At 58.6% G+C, this 22,870-nt stretch overlaps 1 protein-coding gene across 3 annotated transcripts in view; it reads left to right on the forward strand.

Annotated features, from left to right (window-relative positions):
* The window catches only part of SDK2 (sidekick cell adhesion molecule 2), a 141,332-nt gene extending 119,064 nt beyond the window's left edge, over nucleotides 1-22,268 (forward strand). For all 3 annotated transcript variants that reach the window (XM_073798037.1, XM_073798038.1, XM_033846858.2), the window contains 7 exons: nucleotides 1,250-1,411; nucleotides 4,023-4,148; nucleotides 8,166-8,330; nucleotides 9,645-9,785; nucleotides 10,055-10,193; nucleotides 12,520-12,646; nucleotides 21,607-22,268. In XM_073798037.1, the coding sequence (XP_073654138.1) occupies nucleotides 1,250-1,411; nucleotides 4,023-4,148; nucleotides 8,166-8,330; nucleotides 9,645-9,785; nucleotides 10,055-10,193; nucleotides 12,520-12,646; nucleotides 21,607-21,960 (1,214 nt within the window). In that variant the 3' untranslated portion in view covers nucleotides 21,961-22,268. The remainder of the gene's footprint in view (nucleotides 1-1,249; nucleotides 1,412-4,022; nucleotides 4,149-8,165; nucleotides 8,331-9,644; nucleotides 9,786-10,054; nucleotides 10,194-12,519; nucleotides 12,647-21,606) is intronic.
* The last annotated feature ends 602 nt before the right edge of the window (nucleotides 22,269-22,870 follow it).

The following is a 22,870-nucleotide window of genomic DNA, read 5'->3' on the forward strand; positions in this document are numbered from 1 at the left end:
AAGGGGCCATCTCTCCCACGGAAGGATGGAGAGGACAGAGGTCACGGGGACGGGACGCAGGGGGACAGACGGCTCCTGTTGCCGTGGCACCAGGGGACCCACACCTGGCGAGGCATGGTCACTTTGCCTGTCTGTTCCTCAGTCCAGCAAACAGACCCCGCGAGGATGCAGCAACCCCTGCTTCTCTGTAGGGAAAACGGAGGCCCAGGCCAGTGAAGGGTTTGCTCAGAAAAGTCGAGGGGCCAGGTACCCAGGGCTGCTGTTCCGGGTCCCAGGGCGCATCACCACGTGACCCCACGGGTACATCGCTCCTTCAGGAAGCCCCTCGAGATCGCCCACTTTTCTGTCCATCAGGACTTCATTCATTCAATACACTGGGCCCCAACCCCGAGCCAGATGCTCTGTTATTTTATTTAATCTCGTAACACCTGGCCTAAGATGCCACTGATACCCTCAGTCAGTAGAATAAAGCGAAGCCAGGGTAGGAGACACGCTCAGAGACCCCCTAGGCAGCTCTGGGGTCTGAGCCCAGCCTGCTGGCCACAAAGCCTGTCTCCTGGGGGTGGCCGGCTGCTTGGTGTGCATGAGAGAGGAAACCCGGTCCTGGGGAGGCTGGTGGTCGGGAGGATTTTGACTTGGGACTCACGGCACGCAAACTCTCACCTCCTGGAAGCCATCCAGCCTCCCGTCTAGTTGCCGAGATTTGGAGTGCTGTAGGGCCCTCACTGTTGCCCTGAAGAGCCTGGCGGGCTCAGTTGGTGGAGGGCCGGGCGTGGGCTCCTGGCTCTTGCTGGTACAGGAGGAAGGAGGTTGTCCTGGGCTCTAGGGGCAGCTGCACCAGTGTCCCCTCCAGCTCTGGACGGTGGTGTCTTTACAGAAGCACTCGCCGGAAGATGATCCTTGGGGTTTGAATTCTATGGGATGGAACGTGGGGGACCAAAAACGGGGTGAAATATGTGTGGCGCCCAGTGGTTGAGTTAAGCGAGATGGTGAGTTGTTTTTTCCCTCCAGATGCTGAAGGACCCTCTGGGTTTTCAGTCAACAGGCAGGCAGGCAGGCAGGCAGGCAGGCAGTACCTATATATTCTTGAGAACAGCCCGCGGGCTGTGTTCTGAGAGCAGTCTGCAAAACACTCTGTGTGGCCAAGGGTGCTTGTCCCAGCCTGACTCCAAGGGGGTGCAGCCCCTGGCCAGCTTCTCCCCCATGGCCTCCCCCGGCCCTACATGCGGTGTGTCCCCCTCCCCCGCAGGAGTCAGTAAGATCGTGACAGTGGATGTGAAGGGCAGCAGCCCTCTGTGGCTGAAGGTGAAGGACCTGGCGGAGGGGATGACCTACAGGTTCCGTATCAGAGCCAAGACCTTCACCTACGGGCCCGAGATCGAAGCCAACGTCACCACGGGCCCCGGAGAAGGTAGGGGAGCCTTGGGCGGACGCGGGGGCTGCTGTCTCCATACACGGTGTTCAGCCCCCCAAATCGGAAGGGGGTGCCCAGAGCCGTGCTGGAGCCTGGGGGTGCAGAGTTGAGCAAGACGGGGTCTCTGGTGGAGCACATGGGCCCCTGGGGTTGTAGGGGGTGGGCCTGGGGGGAGGAGGGGGGGTATGTAAAGGGGGAGATTCCAGAAGACTCCATGGGGGTGAAGTCATCCATTCAGATGGCTGCATGGGAATACAGACCGGCATCTGCAGAATTCTGAAGCTGTGGTGGAGCAGGATGGGAAGGGGTGGGTGTCCAGGTGTGAGGGAAGGCCGGCCGGGCTGTGGAGTGTTTCTCAAGGTGCCACTGCTGTCAGATCCCCCGGGGTTCCTGTGATAAGTACAGATTTCTGGGTCCCAGGAAGTTCAGCATCTCTGTGCAGCCACCCTGGGAATGTGCATTTGAACGAGAGCTGAGGTAGCTCTTTGCTACCCACTGTGAGAACCCACGCTCTGGGGGTCTTCGGGCTTGGGAAGATGACACTGGGCAGGGCCAGGGGGCACCTGCTGGCTGCATCCTTCCTAGACAGAGGGGCAGGGTTGGGGGCAGGGCAAGAAAGGAGCCAGGCAGTTACAGGCCAGGCCCTGTGCACTGGGCCTGGGGGGAGGGGAGGGGAGGGAGGGGAGTACCGGGGACCAGGGAGGAAAGAGTGGCTTGGTTTGGGTTTTGGATGCCTCTTGGGGTCATTGTCAGGCTGGGGGAATTCTTCAGGGCAACTTGAGGTTGAGGCTTAGTTCCCCAGCGTCTCTGTCACCGTGCAGTGTGTCCCAAACATAGAATCCACCTCCCAGCCACTCTGAACTTCCCCCTCAGAGAAAGTACACAGCCCACCCCAGACTCCCCCGAAATCCCTCCTCCCCGTCTTCCCCGCCCATCAGCCGGAGTGGAGGAGGCCCCATCTCAGCCCGGGGCTGGGAGAACCGGGGCTGGGAGAGCCGCTGCCCCCCTGCCGGGAGAGCTGGGCCTGCAGAGGCTGCCTCACCGGCCTGGCGGGTTTGCCCAGGGGCTAGTTCAAGGCGGCCCCCCTTCACTTCCTCTTCCTGGGCACTTTGTATTCCCTGCCCCTTGTTCTGCAGAAAAGCCCTCTGGCCCCTGGGCTCTGTTGGAACAAAGCCTGCAGGGCTGCAGGGTGAAGACTGCCAGGGAGCTGCCCCCTGCCCCGCCTCTGCCCTCCCCCTGCCCCCAGCCTCCCCCCCATCCCCCCAGCACCTCTCACCTGAGCCAGCTTGGCTTCCTTGGGAGACAAAAGCAGGAAGCTAGCCGGCAGGAACAAGAAGGACAGAGCGGTGGCTTGGGGACAGGAGAGGGCCGCCTGGAGGACAGGGGGTTCTAACCGGAGGCTTGAAGTGGGGCGGGGTGGGGGGGGGGGCTGGATCCAGAGGGGGGCGGTACAGAGCTGGGGGGAGGGGCCTCTGAGAAAGCACTGAGCTGCGCCCACCCGGCGGAGGAGGGGTCAGCAAGGGCAGATTGCAGCTGGGTGTCCTTCTCCCTCCAGGCTGGGCAATGCTGGAAATGCTGGAAGCTTCTAGTCCAGGAGATGACAGCTCCTCTCAGCCCTGAGGGCTGTCCTGTGCGGAATGAGAACTCAGGGTCCCAAGGGCCCCTGCCCCGCCCTTCACATCTCCCTCGGGCTGTGTCCCACGCCCTCCATCCCTCAGCCGCCTTTGCCCTGTGCTGTGGGCAGGATGCTCGTTAGGGGAGGAAGGGGGACAGGAAGGAAGGCAGTGAGGCCCTTTGAGGTCACGGGCGGTGCTGGATGCGGGCTGGGCAATGGGCCGCCACGCTCTGGTAGTGAGTCTCTGGCCTGCTGTCTGGCTGCAAGCCTTCACAGGCCTGGAGGATCTTCAGTCTGAAGCTGGGCTCTCAGCTCCTTTCCCCACAGGCGTCCACAGGGGCCACCGGGCCAGCCAGTCACCCACCCCCTCACTCCCTGGCTCACTGCCTTGTCCCATAAGCACCTAGGAAGCACCTACTGTGTGCCAGGCCCTGGGGGTACAGGGCTCCAGATGTCGTGGGGAACAGCAGACAGGGGCCCTGGGGGCAGTGGGAGCCGGTGCTGCAGGGCACCCTAGGGAAGAAGGGGTACAGGACTCTTAGCAGGTAGCACGGGCTCACTCCTCTCACTACGGAGGCGAACATCTGTCTCCTGCTCTGGCCCCTGGGGCCAGTAGCCCGCGTGGCCGACTTAACAGAGCCAGCAGCGGGGCCGGGTTCTTCTTCCTGTTGGACGCAAAGCTTCCAGATCCTCCTGCAGCCCTGGCCTCCGCTCTGGCCTAGCCTTAAAGCAAATGCAGCTGGGAACCTTTCTGGCATCGTCACATATGCCTCTCCTGGAGTGCAGGGGCTCTGGGTGGCCTGGCAGAGAATAAGTCAGACCCAGTAGGCCTGGGCAGGAGGCACTCCCTGGGCCTCGGCACGCGCAGGTTCCTGGAGCCCCTGGCCGAGGTTGGTTTTGACGTCCAGCACCTCCTGCTGGAGCTCAGGAAGACAGCCTGGGCGCCTGTTCTGGCTCCCATGCCTCCTCTCACCCACTGTGTGCCGTTCACAGGTGCCCCCGGGCCGCCCGGAGTGCCCATCATCGTGCGGTACAGCTCGGCCATTGCCATCCACTGGTCCAGCGGAGACCCCGGCAAAGGCCCCATCACCCGCTACGTCATAGAAGCCAGACCTTCAGGTACGTCCCGCCCGGGCCGAGCCCCCTTGCCCTCGGGAACAGAGCGCCTCCACTTGGGGCACTGATGTCGTGAGAAGGGGCTTGTGCTCCCCCAGGTGAAGCTAGAGGCGGCCCTGTGACGAGTGGGAAATGGGACTTGCATCCTTAGTTAAGGGAAACCCAGGAGGCCCCGGAGAACAGCTATAATCACCAGGTGAGGACCGACTCATGTAAGGGTCATCCAAGAAGCCAGAGAACAGGGCTTCCCTGGTGGCGCAGTGGTTGAGAGTCCACCTGCCGATGCAGGGGACGCGGGTTCGTGCCCCGGTTCGGGAAGATCCCACATGCCGCGGAGCGGCTGGGCCCATGAGCCATGGCCGCTGAGCCTGCGCGTCCGGAGCCTGTGCTCCGCAACGGGAGAGGCCGCAACAGTGAGAGGCCCGCATACCGCAAAAAAAAAAAAAAGAAGCAGCTGGAGAACAAAGATTTGGGCTCCCATCTGCTAAACACCCATGTCCTCCACACGACCCCGCTGACGAGTGCCCCACAAGGAGGCTGGCTGTCCCCCGGAGCCCCAGCTGCCTCTTTGAGGCCCGTCGCCGCTATCATGGCTGTCACTGCAGTTCCTGTAATGTCTCAGTCTCTCCTCTCAAGCCTGAAATCGAATCACAAGAACTTCCAAAGCCATCAGGAGATGAGCGGTTGATAAGTCGCTGCAGGGGGCTGTCCGCCGAGCTCCTGTTTCACAGTCGAGGTGACACCTGCTCCTGCTTTTCCGGCTCCCCTTACCCCCAGGAGCTCCCCTTACCCCCAGGAGCTCCCGGCCGCGGCCAGCTCCCTCCGTTGCTAGGTTTCTGAGTTAATCAGAGATGCCAGAGTCGGCTCAGGCTGGAGGCTTGTTCTCCGTATTCCATGGATCTGTGATTAGGTAATTGAAGTTGAGAAACAAACAAAAAGACTGTGTTGCTCCAGCACGAATAGCAAATACTAATCAGAGCGGGAAGCCAGCATCTCAGTAGCTAATACTCTAATGGGGTGCTGACACATCCCAGCGACGTGCTTAGTGCCGCGGGGTGGCTGAGCGCTGAACATCTCAATAGCAAATAGTTCATTCCAGCGGTTCCAGGAAGGCGCTACCACCCTGCCATTGCCTTAATCTTGGACTAATAACCGCAGTCACAGATAGCTATTACATCCAGCAGCTCAGATCCAACGTGTAGCCGGAAGATACGCGCAGCCTTGGCGCCCTCCCCTCTCCAGATGGTCCCTCCCTGGCCCTCCAGGGCCAGCTGCTGACTTGGCTGGGAGACCTCCGCGTGCTTCTCTCAACCAGGGCCTGTGCCTGTTTCTCCCATCCAAGTTGGCCTGCCGGGGCGCCAGGCTCTGGAATGTTGGCGCTGGACTTCAGCCCTGTGGATTTTCCAGCGTTCCCTGGGAGGCCCGGCAGGGGACCTGGTGTTCCAGGTTTGGGGGCCGCGACTCGGCGCACACACTTGGGGTCAAGGACTGAGTGTCTGAGGAAGGATCAAGCCAGGACCCCCTGAAGGGCGGGGATTCGGGGTGGTACCCGAGAGCTGGTGACGGGAACACGAGAGGAATGCTGTGCTTCTCCCCCCGGCTGTACATCCTCTTCGGGATGGAATCACTCACGTCCTTGGCTCTGCCGGCATCGCCTGTGCTCCCTCCTGGGCAGAATCAACTAAACACGAGAAGCCAGACGCTGCAGACCAGGGAGGGATTCTTTCGGGCCAACTCCCAGGGCTGTAGGCCAGAGACACAGCATGACGCTCCCTCAGCTTCCGGCCTGGCCCCGTCGCCCCGGCTCCACCCTTTGCTCCTGTGTGGGGAGGAACAAGGGGGGTCAGACAGCAGGCCGGAGCCCCCAGCTTCTGGGAGGCAGCGGGGTCCTGGCCAAGCCCACCTGGACACAGTCATGATGGTCAGCGCCGTCCTGGGCACAGGGAGGGCATTCAGCGCTGGGACGAATCAGGCATCTCAAGGCTGAAGCACCAGCGCTGCCACCGTGACCTCGGGAGGATGAGCTCAGCTGTCTCCACGCCTTGGTTTCCGCATCTGTAACATGGGTACAAGTGTTCTTCCTTCTCACCGTTGCTGCCAGTAAAGCCCTTGGAACCAGGATGCTTGATAAGGAGCGAGTGTCGCTGTTTGATCATCATCATTGGTATCGTCACCGTGCCTGTCATCAAGGGTGAATGAGAGAATTCAAAGTCACAGGAGGAAAATGGATTTGCACCCCAATACTTGTATTTCGGGGCCTGCAGTACTGAAATCGGGGCCTGTGTTTCATGATGCTATGGAAAGGCCAGGGAAGAAAGGTTTGCACTCACTGATTCAAAAACACTTCAAGTATGCCTGTGCTGGGTGCTGGGCTACAAAGACAGATTAGGCACGATCCCTGCCCTGGAGGACTTTCACAGCCTAGCAGGAGGAAGAGAGACAGTCAACAAAAAGATGTGACGTGTATGAGGCAGGCGCCGAAAAACAAAGCATTAAGAGGGAAGGTGAGGACCCTGGAGTCTTCTAAGGAGAGCAGAACGCAGACGGGCCGCCTTTCAAGCAGAGGGACCCAGGCAGGAAGGTGGCCTCCACAGGTGCCACCACACTCCTGGTCCAACATGCAGAAATGATGATGGAGTTACGGCCACTCCACCGGGATTCCTGACTTGGGTGGATCTGTAAAAACTAGTGTGGGGAAGGAAGCAAACAAAATCCATCCACCCCGGGGAATGGCCGAGCTGGGAGCAGCCTGTGGGCCAGAAAGACAGCTCTTAGGCCAAGGAGTTGAGAAGCAGACAAGGAAGGACAGTGAAGCCGGTGGAGCGGAGGACGTGCTGTGGGAGCTGGTCCAGGCCAGCGGCAGCTGCTCAGGATGAAGACCTGGGCACTCAGCCCACCAAGGCCCTTCTGAGACCCCTGGGCCCCTGGTCCATGTGAAAACGGGTCCCGTCCAGGGCCCAAGTGGCTTGACACTTCGGTTGCTGAGTCAGCCCTGCACTCACGCAGGCAGGACTCCCCCTCTTCCCCAAGCCAGGCCAGCCCCATGGGCCCCACACAGAGCATCTGCGGACGATGCCACTGGGCCCTGGAGGATGCTGCTGGCCTCTTCTCTTGCGTGGGCAGCACGCTCATTCCTTTTGAAGCAGGTGGAAATGAATGATGGCCCAAGAGGACAAGGCCCAGAGAGCCACAGACAAAGGGGGACAGGCCTGAAGGTTAAGTCAGGAGCTCAAAGGATGGGGGTGTAGGGGGAGAGCGGACGGAGTCCCCTCCAGCTCTCACTGGTCCCTCATTCTCCTCAGATCTCCGCTCCCAAACGGAGCCCCATCACATCCAGGCAACTTGACCAGAACCTCACAGGCAACCCCCGTCCCTCCTACAGCGATTGTTAGAAAGTCCTGTTCTTTTTGTCTGATGCCACTACTGTGGGTGTTTGGAATAGGAAGGGGGATCAGAAAAATAGGGGCCTGGTTAAGTAAAGGAAGGCCTACCCCCATGATAGCACATTAGGCAGCCTCTTGAAAGCATCCGACCAGCGTGCTTTACTGACAGGGAAACGGATCTGTAGCTGTCTTCTGCACAAAGTGCTGGAATGGTGAGGCGCCTTCTCTGCATGGCGACATTGGGTTGGGTGTTAAAGGAGTTTCTGCCTATTATACATTTTTTTATTATACATTTTTTAATGTTTTACGGACATTTTAATTAAAAAGAGGGTGTTCCCTGGTGGTCCAGTGGTTAGGACTCAGTGCTCTCACTGCCGGGGCCTGGATTCGATCCCTGGTCAGGGAGCTAAGATCCCACAAGCTGTGCCGTGCAGCCTAGACAGATAGAGAGAGAGAGAGAAAGAAAGAATAAAAAGTCAGATACTTTTTTAAAAATGTCTCCTGAGGACCTGCTAGGTGCCGTGCACCGGAGATTCAGTGTCGAAGGGGCAGACCCAAAAGGCCCCGGCATCAGAGCACCAGTTAGGGTCGGGCAGGGCCCCTCCTCACGGGCCCCTCCTTCTCTGTGTCCCTGCAGACGAGGGGCTCTGGGACATCCTCATCAAAGACATCCCCAAGGAGGTGACGTCCTACACGTTCAGCATGGACATCCTCAAGCCAGGCGTGAGCTATGACTTCCGGGTCATCGCTGTCAACGACTACGGCTTCGGCACCCCCAGCAGCCCCTCCCAGTCTGTGCCAGGTACTGTGGCCTGCGGGTGAGGGGTGAGGGCGCCCCACTGAAGAGCCTTGTGGTGGAATCTGGGGCAGGGATGAAGGAGGAGAGGTAGCAGCCCCAGAAGACTGGGGTGGGGACCGCTTCAGTTCTCTAAAGCAGAGAGCCCTGGGCCAGGGTCTGAGTCAGCCTTCGACTCTGGAAGGAGCTGGGGGCCAGGGGTCTTTTGGGTTCCTTTTCAAGGACTCCAGAAGCCCTGGGCAGGGGGCCCAGTGGGCTTGAGGATGAATCAGCGGAACCAAGATGAGAGTCTCCCTGAGCTTGTCACCCAGGAGATTCAAGGGCACCAGGCCATAAACTGCGTATTTCCGTGGAAACCTCCCCCCAAAACAGAGCCAGCAGCCTGTGAAGCGCAGGCCTGAGCAAGCAGCTCCCCGATGGGGCAGGACTCCGTCCCTCCCCTGCCTCCTTGCCTTTCTCTTCCCACTGTCTCCGAGCTCACAGAGGATGCCAGTGTCGAAACCCATGACCCCAAATCTAACCACTAGCCACTTTTAATACCGAGGCCTCTTCCCTCGAGGCAGGAATATAACTCAAAATGTCTACTCATCAGGCAAGTTTCACCCTTGCCCTGATAGAAACAAATCATGGGAAGTAAGCACTTCAAGATGAAACAGAAGAGCCAGCCCCCGTCAGGCAGCAGCATGGATTAGTACCGGCTGGGTGCAGGGAGCACAGTACTGGGGGCTTTGGAAGAAGGGGAGTCTCCCTGGAGGAGGCTTTCTGAAGACCCACTCGTATCCACCCTCCCAGCTCCCCCTGCCTTCTGCTACCAGAAAAAGATTTCTGTCACAACTGAACCTTGGGAGAAACTCTCCCAGGCCCATCACAGACCAGGCAATCGCCTTTCCAACCACATTGGTGTCTGTCTGTCAAGGTAGCCCCTGGGCCACGGGTGGCAAGGAAAAATAAGAAAGGAAAGATAGCAAGCACGCTGCAAGTCCTCCCTCCTGTGTCTTTAGCAGACATCACTAATCAATCCCAGCACTCTTTCCTAGGGAGTCTAGAACCGACCTCAGAACTTTTCTCAAAACAGCCCTCCAAAAAAAAAAAAAAAAAAAAAAAAACACAGCCCTCCAGGCAGCTCTTTACTGATTGCTCAGAGCTGGCCCTTGAGATGAAACCGTCCCTACCCACCTTAGGTGATGCCTCGTGCAGAGGGCACAGACCCAACTACCCGTGAAGTGTGAGGGCAGGTGGTAGGGTCCCAGCTGGAGCAGGAGGTTGGGAGGCAGGACGGAGCCGAGCGGTCCTGGCCCTGACCCCCGCCCCATGCTCCAGCCCAGAAAGCCAACCCCTTCTACGAGGAGTGGTGGTTCTTGGTGGTCATCGCACTCGTTGGCCTCATCTTCATCCTGCTCCTGGTCTTCGTGCTCATCATCCGGGGCCAGAGCAAGAAGTACGCCAAGAAGACAGACTCGGGTGAGCCGGCCCCGAGCCCTGCCGGCTGGACGGGGACTCTCACGCAGCCCCCTCCCTTTTGGCAAGGGCGGGGTCTTCCCTCTCCTGGAAACGCACTTGTTCTGATGGGGCGAGGGGCGGCGGCAGCCTAGGGTTCCTACCTGAAATCTCCATCTCCTATTATAACAAGAGAAGGGGGGCAGCCCAGCCATGGGGGCGGCGGGAAGGCCACCTGGTCTGAAGGGATGGAGTGAGCGATGGATGTCAATCCCCACCCTCTCCCTTCCCAGGGACCAATCCCAAGTCTGGTGCCCTGGGCCATGGGGAGATGATGAGCTTGGACGAAAGCAGTTTTCCTGCCCTAGAACTCAACAACCGGCGGCTCTCAGTCAAGAACTCCTTCTGCCGAAAGAACGGCCTGTATACCAGGTAGCGGGGCTGTCTGCGTGGGGGACCGGGGGATGGAGGCTTGGGGGCCAGCTGTGCCCAGGGACTGGGGGACTCCTGGGAGGGCCACAGAGCAGGCAGGGCCCTGTCCTGGAGCGGCATCCACTGGGAATGGTCACGAGGAAGACAGAGCCGGGCCCAGGCAGCTCCACAGGGGCTGGGGAGAAGGTCACAAGGAGGTGGGTACAGAGAGTTTGTGCCAAACACAGCGGAATACAAATCACTTGCACCATTCTGCAAACCACCGGCTGCTGTGTGGGGCCAGTGCTTCTGGTACAGGCCTGAAGCCGCGATGGTTACTGGCCCTAAGGGCGAGATGCGCCCAGCGAAGGTGGGCCAGGCAGGAGTCCCCCCGTGACTGCTTATACCTTAACTTGTCCTCCTTCCGGAAAGAGAGGGCCATCGCAGTGTGGACGCCCTCTCCCCCGGGTACCTACTCATACCTGCTGTAGCTGTAGACAGTTTTCTCCCACCGGCCCCCCAAGTCCACAGGCTCAGCGTCATCCTCAAAGGGCAGCATCTTGAGAGCAGCCAACCAGGGAAGGTCTAGGCTGTCCAGCTCCTGTCTCCTCCTGACACCTCTCCAGCCCCAGGCCCCTCCTAGCCCCACTCGCTGCGGCGGGCCGGGCTGCCTGTGTCCAAGGGCAGGGGCAGCTGCTTTGGCTCGTGGGAGCCTCACCTGATTGACCCGGCAGTGTCAGGCTCCCAGGAGCGCGGGAGCATTGGGGCTGCGGCCCAGGGGCTCCTCTCCCCAGCCTCAGCCCTGTTCACATTCCCGGCTCCTTGGAGGTGCCCGCGGGAGTGGGGGATTTGCTTCTCCCAGGCACCGCTCACAAAGCTTCCCTCTGTCTGGTCCTGGAAGGAAGAGCGACGTGTGTCTTCAGCGGGAGGACAGCGGGAGGGGTGTGCAGGCCGGCCAGCCCCCCCCTCTTATCCGCTGCCAAAGCCAGCTTTCCAAAGAAAGAGCCGTTTGAGGCCGCAGTGGCCAGCCAGGCTCTGGGGCCCTGCCACGTGGAAAAAGAGGACGTTTCACCCACGGCCTGGCCTCGCCTGCCTCTCACACCCCCGGTGTCCACACACTGCGGCCCCTACCCCGCTGTGTATACACGGAAGTCCGTGGTCCCCAAACCAGCCCCAGGCGCCGGGGGCCCGACCCAATCACAGTGACACATCGGCGCCCACTCAGCCTGCATGTCGCCAAGACTGTCTTAGCCTGGCGCCCCATTTTCTCCCTCCTGCCACTGTCCTGCTTTGCCAGTCTTGTCTGCGTGAAGCTGCTGCCGGTTCTGCCATCTTACTCTTAAGTAGTTTAAGGACGCAGCTTTGTTGATTGGAATAAAATGCATGCAGATACAGTACAAGAGGTCGGAGGTAGCAGGGGGCGTTGCTTGTGACACAGTCCCAGGCCACCAGATCGTTCTCGGAGTGGCATTTCGGCAGCAAACCGCCTCCGGCCCGGGCGGGACAGCTGGGGTTCAGGGCCTCGGGACCATAAACGCTTGCTGGAGCAGGGTAGGCAGATCGTGGGGGCATCAGGCCCTGGGCAGGGCCCCCTTGTACCCCACCCTGAGAAGACACAAATAGGGCAGAGTCATGGGGGACCCCAGCCACCTGCCCAGGGCCCCTGGGAGCCTGCCAGCCGGCCTCCCCTGCCCCCATCCTGTCCCCCGCCCTCTCATGCACCCCACGACAGGCAGAGTGCCCGAGGCGCCCTGTCCTGGCTGTTTGTTCAGATGACTCAGAGCCAAGCCCCTGGGAAACGCACAACTTTCTCTAGGGCTGATTTTTCAAGGTAGGGTGTGACTTAGCCTATCTCTGGTCTCTGAGCAGATGTGGAGGGAGGGAGGCCGTGAGTCTCCTTTATTCCCTAATCCTCTGTGTTAACTCTCAGAAGCTCACTTTGTGAGTTTAGGAGTCACACGGGGAGTTTGTCTGCAGGGCAGGTGTCCAGACCTCACCTGAGATTCCGATTCAGGAGGTCTCAGTGGCGCCCAGAATTGCTTGCAACATTCACTGCCAAGTGCTCCCAGTGCTGGGGCCTTAGAGTCAAGGTTCTCCTTCCCCGAGCCCCCCATTTCCCTGAGCTGGTTCGGGAGGCTTGTCCTAGGCCTTCAAGACCTGGGGCGTCCCCAGCCAGGCAGGGCCTCCAGCCCAAGGCCCAGGCCTGCCGGACGAGCAGACCCGGGAAGGAGGAACACAGGACGGAGGGGTCTGAGGGCCTCCAGCCTCCCCTGTGCCTTCCGGGCTGGACGAGGCTGCTGTGAGGGAGGCCGGGTCTCAGCTCTGACCCCCCGCTCCCACTCTCTAGATCTCCTCCTCGGCCCAGCCCGGGCAGCCTCCACTACTCCGACGAGGACGTCACCAAGTACAACGACCTCATCCCAGCCGAGAGCAGCAGCCTGACCGAGAAGCCCTCGGAAATCTCTGACTCTCAGGTGAGGAGGGCCAGGTGCCCCGGAGAGGGAGGTGAAGCAGCCTACCCCGGAGTGTGAACCTGCCCATCACTTCCTTCCCTCCTTTCCTTTACGGGCAGGAAAAACCAAGGGGTCCCAGAAAACTATCCGGAAGGTGTGTGTAGGCCAGCTGCCACCTCCCAAGCTCTGCTCGGAGTTTGCACCCTGGGCTAGTGGGGTCCCTGGAACCCCCAAGAGCATGGCCCTCTGGATTTGCAGGGGTCACCCCACGTGCTCCGTCCCTCAGTAGCTCTGGGCTGCAAAGGAGCATGAAGACGAGGAGAGCGAGGTTGGCACAGCAGCCCTGCTTTGCCAGAGCCCGGAGAACCACTGAACTTAGCTATTCGGGGTCAGAATGAGCCCCAGAAATGGGGGACTGTGTGCCCTGGACCCCCCAAGGATGGAAAGCAGTGTAGACCATTAAAGCGTTAAGCTTTGGAGGTTCAGACCTGAGCTGGATCCTGGCTCTGCTGCCTAGGAGCCACGGGCGTCATGGGTGTGCTAAGTAACGTCTTGGACCCTCAGTTTCTCTATCTGTAGAATGGGCTCATGGGGTTGTGGGGAGGAGTTGCTGAGATTACATTCCATAAATGCCAGCTCTTAATATTGAAAAGGGGATGGTGCCTTTGGGAGATCCAGAGCTTTGGAGAGGCTGCCGTTAGGTGGCCACGCGGGGACACTGCCCCAGACTTTAGGGAGAGCGGATTGAGTGCATTCCAGCAAAGTGATGTGACAGCCTGTTACCCCAGCCCTCTCGGCCTTGGCCAAGCCTGGCGGTTGCCGAGGAAGGGGCAGCAAAAGGCTACTGTGTCCCACGCCCTGGACCTTTCTGCCCGGTCCTGGGAGAGGATGAGAAGGGAGAGGCGCCGGCAGGGAGCGGGGCTGCTGGCCGGGCGGGATGTGCCGGCAAAGCCTGGGATCCAGTCGCAGCCCCGTGAACCGGGGGCCTCTTGCTCACTGCTGTTTTGTTCAGCCGGGGTTACTGCTGGGCTTGGCAGAGCCGGGGAGGCTGGAGCTGACACCCCAGCTCAGAGCTGGCAGGGACCGAGACCCCAGCTTAGCCTGGTTACACGGGGACTCACATGATTCAGGTTACGGCATCCTGTTATGCGTGTTTAACTCTTTGCAACCGCGTCCGAACTGGGGGCTTCTCCCCAAAGACGGTGATGGGCATTTGGCTTGTAGGTACCCAAGGTAAACTTCAAAACGATAAAGGGATCCCCTGTGCCCGTGGGGTGGTAACAAAGGGCTGCTCGAGGCCCACCCCTGTCTGTGGAGAAAGCGGCGTGGTGCCTGGTGGAAGGGTTGCTCTGCTCAGCCCCCCTTGCCCTTCTGCAGAGGGCATTATTATCCACCCTCGTCAGCTGAGCCCCGACCTTTCAGAGAGTAAGCCACCTGAGTGCAGACGATACCGCCCGATGTCTCCGGAGCTTTCTGTGGCCATCCCTGCAAGAGTCTGGAGGACCTTCACATGGGATACAGAGCTGGTCCCTGAGACCATGCCAGGGTCCCCCAGCCTTGAAGAGGTTGCTGGGAGAAGAATTCCCATCCCAGGAGCACCCTGCTTCAGCAGTTTCCCCAGGGCGGCAGAGTACCTGGAATCCTCCATGTAGCTATTGGTCTTCTTTGTTCAGAACAAGCCCATCGCTTGAACACTGTTTCCATAGCATCCTGGAACGAACCACCCCTTCGGGGAGCGCATACCCTAGAGAAGGGAGGCTTCCTGGTTCCAGAATGCCCAAACCGAGGACCACAGCCCAGGCCTGGAGTTCCACCTGCAGCGTTTGGGATGGTTCTGGATCTGATTTGGGGCTGGGCTGAGTTGAGTTGGGTCCATGTACTCTGAAAGCTAAGTTGCATAAGAGCAGGGACTCGTGACAGTTCTGATCACTGCTGTGTCCCCAGAGCCCTGCACGGCACTGGCATGTGGGCTCCCTGGGCGTATCTGTTGAGAGCATGAGAGGGTCACTGGGGAAGGTAGTCAGGTTGAACAGACTCAAAACCGTATATGGTTAGCGGGTTACAGAAACAAAGATTCGTGGAATAACCAGCATCAGATCTCAGACATTCATAGAGGCTCTTCAAAGTTAACGCTGATGACAGAAGCCAGCCACCCCTCACCCCGCCCGCTGGGCCACACTCAGCATCCCAAGTGCCTCGCCACGGTGTATCTTCACACCAACACTCCAAGACAGACCTTGGTGTCATCTTTTTTGTACAGATGGGGAAGCTGAGGCTGGGAGAGCTTAAGTGAGTCAGCTCAGGTCCAAAAGTGCAAACCCAGGCTTCCAGATTGTAGAGCCAGATGCTACACACAGGCCTTAGGATGTCAGAACCCAGATCAGCCCCGCGGTCCTACCCCTGTCCTGAAGCCGGTGACGTTGCCCTCGTGGCAGACCTTTCTGGAAAGACCTTCAGAACTAGCTGATGAAACAGTCTTGAGGATAAGCAACTGGATTTTCTAAAAAATAAATAAACTCCAGCCTGTCTTTAAAAGATAAAGACAGGGCTTCCCTGGTGGCGCAGTGGTTGAGAGTCCGCCTGCCGATGCAGGGGACACGGGTCGTGCCCCGGTCCGGGAAGATCCCACATGCCGCGGAGCGGCTGGGCCTGCACGTCCGGAGCCTGTGCTCCGCAACGGGAGAGGCCACAACAGTGAGAGGCCCGCGTACCGCAAAAAAAAAAAAAAAAAGAAAAACGATAAAGACAGACACTCAGAGGAACGTGCTACAGGCACTAAAATTTTCCCCAAGAAAGACACCCTGCAGCTTGGGACAATGGGTCACCGCAGTGATTCTCCAGCCGCTTCTGAGGCTGCTCTGAAGGGGGACAGTCGTTTGAAAATCTGCAGCACTTAGTTGTGGTTGCTGTGTGACCCTGGACTTGAATCCCAGCCCACCCTTTACTGACCCTGGGGTGGGGGTGGGGGAGGTCCTTCAAGTCCTCACCCACACAGCACAGTAGGACCGTCTATCCAAGGGGCGGTTACAGGAGTACGTTAGGTGAGATGCCGTCGGGCCTGTGCAGTGCCAGGTTCATCACAGGGGCCCTAGAAAAGGCAACCAGGATCACGTGGGTTATTTGTTCTAGAATTGTTCTTGAAAACCAGGCAGTTGGCTTTAGGGTCACGGCAGATCATACAGGATCCAGGAGGCTACTGTCAGCGCATTAGCGTCCTCTGACATGAAAGTGAAAGGGCCCGGGAGGACCCTGAGAGGTTCAGCCATCAGTCACCCGTGTGCCCCCAGCCCCAGGGCACTGGTACGTTGTGCGTCATTAAATGGTGACAATTCCCTGGCGGTCCAGTGGTTAGGACTCAGCCCTTTCACTGCTGGGGCCCTGGTTCAGTCCCTGGTCAGGGAACTAAGATCCCACAAGCCGTGTGGTGTGACCCAAAAAAACAAAACAAAACAAAAAGTTGAATTGCTTCCATTACCTGTTGGCAAAGAGCCACCTCCCTGAGCCCCTAAGTGTACCCGGGGGGACCCCAAAAGCGTGCTCGATGATTCTGCAGCTACAGGTGGGGTCATGCCTGGTTCAGCCAGGGCCACTCCGTGCCTCTGTGGGTCAGATCGAAGTTCCCGCCTAAGCAGCTCAGGAGGCCTGGGTGTCAGCATTTGCCCGGGGCTGTGAGGGCCGCTGCAGCCGGTGCAGGGGGCAAGCAAACTGACTTCTCAGCACTCACCGTGAGGGCCAGGAGGTGATGGAGACACAGCCCTGCCTCCCAGGGGCTCCCTGTGGGCTGGAGGGGACAGACTGGGGACAGAGCAGCTGGCCTCGCTCTGATGCTCCTGGGGCTGCTCGCGCGCCCCCCACCTCCCCGAGAAGCAGCTGGACCGCACATCAGTGTCTGGAACGTGCGGCATCCACCGTCACGACTTTCAGCTCGGGGCTCACGGTGGACGCACTGTTAGCCCTGCCCGTGTCGGCTTCTGCAAGGGCACATCCCTAAGGGCTGCAGCCACACAGCCAGCCCCTCAGGCCAGCTGTCTTTGCGAAGTCCCCAACCCCCACCCCACCCCGGGTCCCCGGAGAGTAAATTTCACCTGTGCCGCCTGGCTGGTATTCTAAGTCAGACCACCCAAAAGTCAGTCTCCAAAACTGGAGGAAATTTGCCCAGCCATTTTCCTGTGATATGGTAATAAACACAAAGTCGAGGTTTCTTATAAACAAACACACATGATACAACATGGGAAAGGCCATAACAGGGCTGTGGGTGGAGGCAGAGGAGGACGGGGCTGGCTCCCTTCAGGCGGCGTGGGGTGGGCTGGCGGCTGCGTCTCAAGGGGTACAGGAGAAGGGGGTCCAGGCAGGGGGACCCACAAAGGCTGAGGCTGGTCTGAGGGAACTTCTAAAAAGAAAGTATGGCCACTGTCCTACTTCATTTCAAAGTCAGAGCCCATACTGGGTAGAAAAATCACATAGCGCACAAGTAAATCTCAGCGGGAAAGGAACTCCAAGCCCGTGGCAAGTCTCTTCTAATCGATACTCGGTTCTTTGTGATGTCTGGGCAGCCCCTTTAAGCTCATTATAATGAAACTGAACCTATGAGAAAAAGGAAGTATATAGGCCGTATTAGATTGTATACACTGGTTGTTGAGCACCCCTTCAGAAGAGTGAACATTTTCGAAGGCCTTACTAGGAGCCAGGAATGGCTCTAAGGATTGTTCGAGAATGGTACCACTTAACCCATGAGCCCTCTGGGAGGCCTGGTGGTGTTAGTGGCCACACACAGGTTGGGCTCTGCGTGACACCCGGCAGGGGTAAGGAGCCCAGAGCCCCGGAGAAAAATGTGCCTCAAGGAGGCATCTCCCACCCCCACCCCACCTCTAACCCCCGGGAGGCAGCAGCCCCTGCAGGAGGGGCCTCGTGAGAGCATCCAAGGTGACAGACTCCCATCTAGGCTTCAGGCTAGACTCCGCGCAGGGAGCCCCTGGACCACGGGCGGGGGAGGGGCTCCAGCTCCCAGTCTCCCAAGGAGCTGCACAGGGTGACCTGTCATCTGGGGCAACGCGTTCCTGCCGGAATTCTTGAGATTCAACAAGATAAGGGCACCCTGCCCGCCCTGGGCTCTCAACACCGGTCCCCAAGCCCAGGACAGCACCCGCCCGCCCTGTCGCCTGCTGAGTCTGATACAACAGTCCCTCCTTCTAGAAAGGAACAGAAAAGCTAAAGGCTTCCCATGTCTCCCTCTCTTTTGTCTCCGTCCTTGCTCCGGGGTCCTCCCTCCCGCTGGTCCCCATGCGGCTCGCTCCCATCGCCAGGCCTGCTGTCTGCACTCCCTCCTCCCCAGACCTTGGTGATTGCTGATGGAGTGGCTTTGAGCTGCTGTTAAGAGGCCGGGGAGCTGAAGCAGTCACCTGATTGCTGGCAGCCTGGAGGGACTGCCCGTGAAAGGCCCTCTTTGTGCTGGGCCGGTGACTGGGAAGCTGCATTCAATTACCGAGGGCCGGGCGAGAGTTGAAAGCCGGAATGGGAGCCCCTGGTCCCCTCTCGCTTTCTTTCTTCTCTTCTCACCCCACCCCCATCCAGAAAAGAAACAGATGTTCTGGGAGGTGGAGGCGGAGAGGAGGACGGTGCAGAGACCCCATCCTTTGGCACTGGAGAGCTGGGGGAGGGGCAGACCAGACTGTAGCCCACACCCCTCCCCCAGCGCAGCCTCCCAGCTCCTCCTCTGGCTTTCCCATCCCCATCGGGACTGCTGCCCCACAGAGCGTCTGGTGCACAGTAGGTGCCCGACAGAGGGTAGGAGACGATTTGGGTGAATGGGCTTTGGTCTGGGCCCCCGGGAGGGCCAAGGAGGCCCATTCCCTACCTACTAGTCATCCTTGAGGGTTGGGGTTTTGCGGGGAAGCAGGAACCATACATTCTTTTCTTTTCCCAGCTGAGCACTGAGTCAGCCTCCCCCATCCCGTGGCCCCTTCTGATCCCTTCTCTGGGGGCTTCGAGGCCCCATCTCTCCCAGACACCCCCTCACTCTCTCCCTAATAATACCTTTCCACTATTCTCTCATCCATTAGCTCACTTCATCCTGTGAACTGCGGGATCTACCCATTTTACAGACAAGGATACTGAGGCTGAGAGAGGCTAAGTGATGGGTCCAAGCTTACCTACCTGGGAAGAGTCAGGACTTCACTGTGCCCCCGCCCCCTCTCACCCCGGAGACTCATTCACTCTGGGCCCACGGTGATTTGGGGGTTTCTCCTCAAGACTGGGGCCTGGGGCTGGCCAAAGTTCTAGAACCGCTAGCAATGATTCCGGCCAGTTGGTAGGTGCCCTCCCAGAGAGACCTAACCTGTAGGGAAAACTGTGGGGCACCCCTCTCGCCCCCCATACTCTCAGACCCTCACTGCTCCTGGACCGGAGGGACCCCAGCCTCGTCCTCCACAGCTCGCTCAGACTTTTCCTGCCCCTGGGCCAGCCTCACCACAGCCCCAGGCATCAGGTGCCCACCCCTCCGCCCCTCCCCTGGGCTCCTGGCATATGGAGCCCTCCAGTCTGCACAGCCCCTTTGTTCCCTCCTGGGCCGGCAGCTGGGCCGTAGGCAAAGAAAGGGCTTGTATTGTGCCACTCTGCGTCACGGGAAGAAGGGTGAGGGACTTTCCATTGTCTTGGGCAACTGGCTCTGCCTGCCAAGACGATCGTGTCCTGGGGGTGTCTGCTGGGGGCAGTGGGGACTGTGGAAGGGCGGGGGTGGGGGGAGGAGGGGAGGGGCCAGGGGACATAAATTAGCGGATCAACCAGGGAGCAGTTAATCCCCCCGGGAGGGTAGAGGGGCTCTCCTTCCTGTCTCGTGACCTCCAGGCAGGAGTATGGGAGTTCAGAGCATGCGTGGGCTTTGGAAAATCAGGCAGATCTGCGTTCAAGTCCAACTCATCATTTCCTTGGGCAAAACCCTCACCCTCTCATCAGCGCTCGAGTAGGGTAGTAGCTACGGCACAGAGGTGTGAAATTTAAATACGAGAATGCAAGTCAGCGTTTCCAGAGTTAGTATCATTTTAGTTCTTTGCATTGTACCTATTTCTCTTGAAGGTTTACATGCCATAAAGAACTTTGAGTTCCTGAAAACAAGCGCACATTACCTTTCCCACAGCTCAGACCTTCTGGGCAAGGTCAACTCCCCATTCTCTTTACCTGTGAAGCAAAACACAGGTGATCGTCCCAGACTCGTTTGTATTGGGCTCACTGGGCTGCAGGGGGTTTTTTCAACGTATATTTTACTTGATAAAATTAACCTACTGCCTCCAAGCTTGTATTCTCTGGGCAGAGACGAGGCAACCCGAGCGCGGTCTTCTGAACCATATTCATTGAGAGTGTACTCTTCACTAAAATCAGTGCATGTCTTCCAGAGAGTTCTCAGGGCCTTCCCATCTGTTGTCTTACTAGTTCTCAAAACATCTCTGGGATGGGGGAAGGGGTGCGTGGTATTTTTAGCTCCGCAGTTGGGAGCCGAACTGCCACTTTCCAACGCAGACCGACTCCTTTGCTGGTTTCCCCAAAAGGCAGATAGAGCACGTGCCAAGGACACCAGAGTATCACCGCGTTGAGGACAATTTAATTTTTTTTCTGTTTCTCCCCGAAAGCCTCAGGGTGGTCATCGTGTGAAAATTCTGAACTCCGTTGATCTTTTTCTCTTGCTTCTTTTATAACCGAGTGTTGCTTTTATTTTGGACCACACACGGGTGAGCATCACCCTTTGTTCAGTGCCAGGAGCCCCTAAAGGTCTTCTGATCTGGTCCCGGCTTTGGCCCCAGTCACAGTAAGTCAGAGGCTGGGTCTGCATTAGAACTCAGTATATCACGCGTGAACCTCTGTTTTAAAATGTAGGTTTGTTATTATTCGGGTGTGATGAGGCCAGCAGATCAGGAGATGACCACCAATGAAAAGATAGTTATTCACAGTTCCCAAGAAGAGGGGACACACCAGGCCAGGTGGGACCACGCAGGGAGACAGCCGGTTTGGTCAGGAGCCGGAGGAAAACGGGAAGACGCGGGCAGGAGCCTTTATCGTGGTTCCCACAGGAAAGGCATGGCAGGGCAAGCAGGCTTAGGCTAGTTTGAATAAATTCAGGGGGCCCTAGCGGGTAGGGGCTGCCCCTGGTTGTCTGGTACCTGCCCCTGGGGTGATTAGGGACAGGGAATGATGGGTCCGAGTCGGTGTGTAAGAGCCCATTAGAGGAGGTGGTATCGGCGTGGACTCTGGGTATGAAAGGCTGCTCACTCTCTCCGGGAACTGGCTAGTTCTTGGGGGGGGCAGTCGTCCCAGGGTCAGCAAAGGCCCCAGATATCAAAGCATCAGAAATCCAGAAAGTGAAAAGACATGATGAATTCAACGTCGAAAAGCAAACATTATACTAAATGAAAGAAGCGAGACACAAAAGCCACCTGTGGTGTGATTCCGTTTTGATGCGATATCCAGACGGGATCAGTCCACGGAGACGGAAAGTGGACTGGTGTCTGCCAGGGGTGGGGGTCGGGGGGAGGCTGGGGAGGAAGGACAGAGGAGCGACTGCTCCGTGGGCACAAGGTTTTCCCCCGGGGTGATGATGAAGATGTTGTGGAATGAAAAGACGTGATGGTCGCACAACACTGCGAACGTACCGAATGCCAGTGAACCGTACGCTTGACAGTGGTTAACCTCATGTTATGTGAATTTCACTTCGATGTTTCGTAAGAGGTTAGCACTCAGGTCTTCTGCCATGGAGGGTCCTCAGGCTCTGGGCCAGCCCTGAGGTAGAGGCTTCATACACATCACGAGCTCTGAAGGTGCGTAAGAAGGCGGGCGTTATACCCCCTTGGCAGAGAGGGGGCTGAGACGCCCACAGTTCGGGGCTCGGAAGCGGCCGAGCAGAGATTCAGGTCAGAGTGTTCCGTGCCTGTCAGCCCTGATCTTGCTGACCTGTCCCCGGGGCCCACTGACACCCCGATTCTCTGCCCTCCCAGGGAAGCGACAGCGAGTACGAGGTCGACCCGAGCCCCCAGAAGGCCCACTCTTTTGTCAACCACTACATCAGTGACCCCACCTATTACAACTCGTGGAGGCGGCAGCAGAAGGGGATCTCGCGGGCCCAGGCCTACAGCTACACGGAGAGCGACCCGGGCGAGCCAGACCCCACCGCCCTGTCCAACGGCAGCAGCGCCCAGCAGGGCAGCCTCTTTCGGCCCAAGGCCAGTCGGACCCCAACGCCCCAAAACCCCCCGAACCCCCCAAGTCAGCAGAGCACCCTCTACCGTCCCCCCAGCAGCCTCGCCCCTGGCTCCCGGGCTCCTATAGCAGGATTTTCATCATTTGTTTGATGTCATCCTCGTTGTCGGAAGAGGAAAAAGAAAGAAAACACAGCACCAAACTCCCCTTCCGCCCCTCCTCGCACCGCCTGCCAGAAAAGAGAAACACCAAGAAACCAAGTCAACTTTTCACCTCCTGAGTTTATTTTTCCAGAGATTCCAGGGCCAGCAAAGCCGGTGTTGAGAAGGATGGAGAAAAACCACGAGAGGACGTGTGTGGCTTCGAGACTGTGGGGTTTGCTGCTCCTTCGGGGGGCTGAGCAGAGTAGGGGGGCTGGCTGCGGTGGACACGAGTGGGTTGGGCCCCTGGAGAGAGAGGGAGGGAGGGAGGGAGGGAGGGAGGGAAGGCAAAGCCTGGAGGGCTGTAAGGCGGGCGTGGCTGGCGGTGGTGAAGAAACTTCTGGACGTCCAGCCGGCTGCTCCCTTCCGGCATGTGCTGGAGCCCTGGGCCTGCTGCTGCCTAGTGCTGCGCCGGGATGGGCATCCCTGGGGGCAAAGCTCCCCTCCCCCCTGCACCCACACTCCCACCCCACCCTGTGCAGCCCTGCTTCTCACCCTCCACTACCCCCTCCCTGTTCAATGTCCCCACCAAGCATTTGGTTTATTTAGAAAAACGAACCCAGCTGAAGGATGAGAATTTGCCTAGCTAGCTCCTTCGCTCCTAACAGACTTCTCTGTTGTGAACCCAAGGAAGAGGGCCCCTGGGGGTTGGGGAGAGGTCCCCCTGCCACTTAACCCAGCCATCCCTTTCCTTGAATTCACTTTCCTGAGCACAGACTAAGAGAGATGAACTTGGGGAACAGAGATGGGGGCACTGGCCCGGCATCACTGAGATAACTGGGCATAAGGTAGAATTCGGAACTGGAAGGAGGAAGCTTGGACTTTTCCTTTTCTTCCAATTCAGGTACCACCTGACCCCCTT

The sequence above is a fragment of the Tursiops truncatus genome, chromosome 20 (assembly GCF_011762595.2).
Source record: "Tursiops truncatus isolate mTurTru1 chromosome 20, mTurTru1.mat.Y, whole genome shotgun sequence".
NCBI lineage: Eukaryota > Metazoa > Chordata > Mammalia > Artiodactyla > Delphinidae > Tursiops > Tursiops truncatus.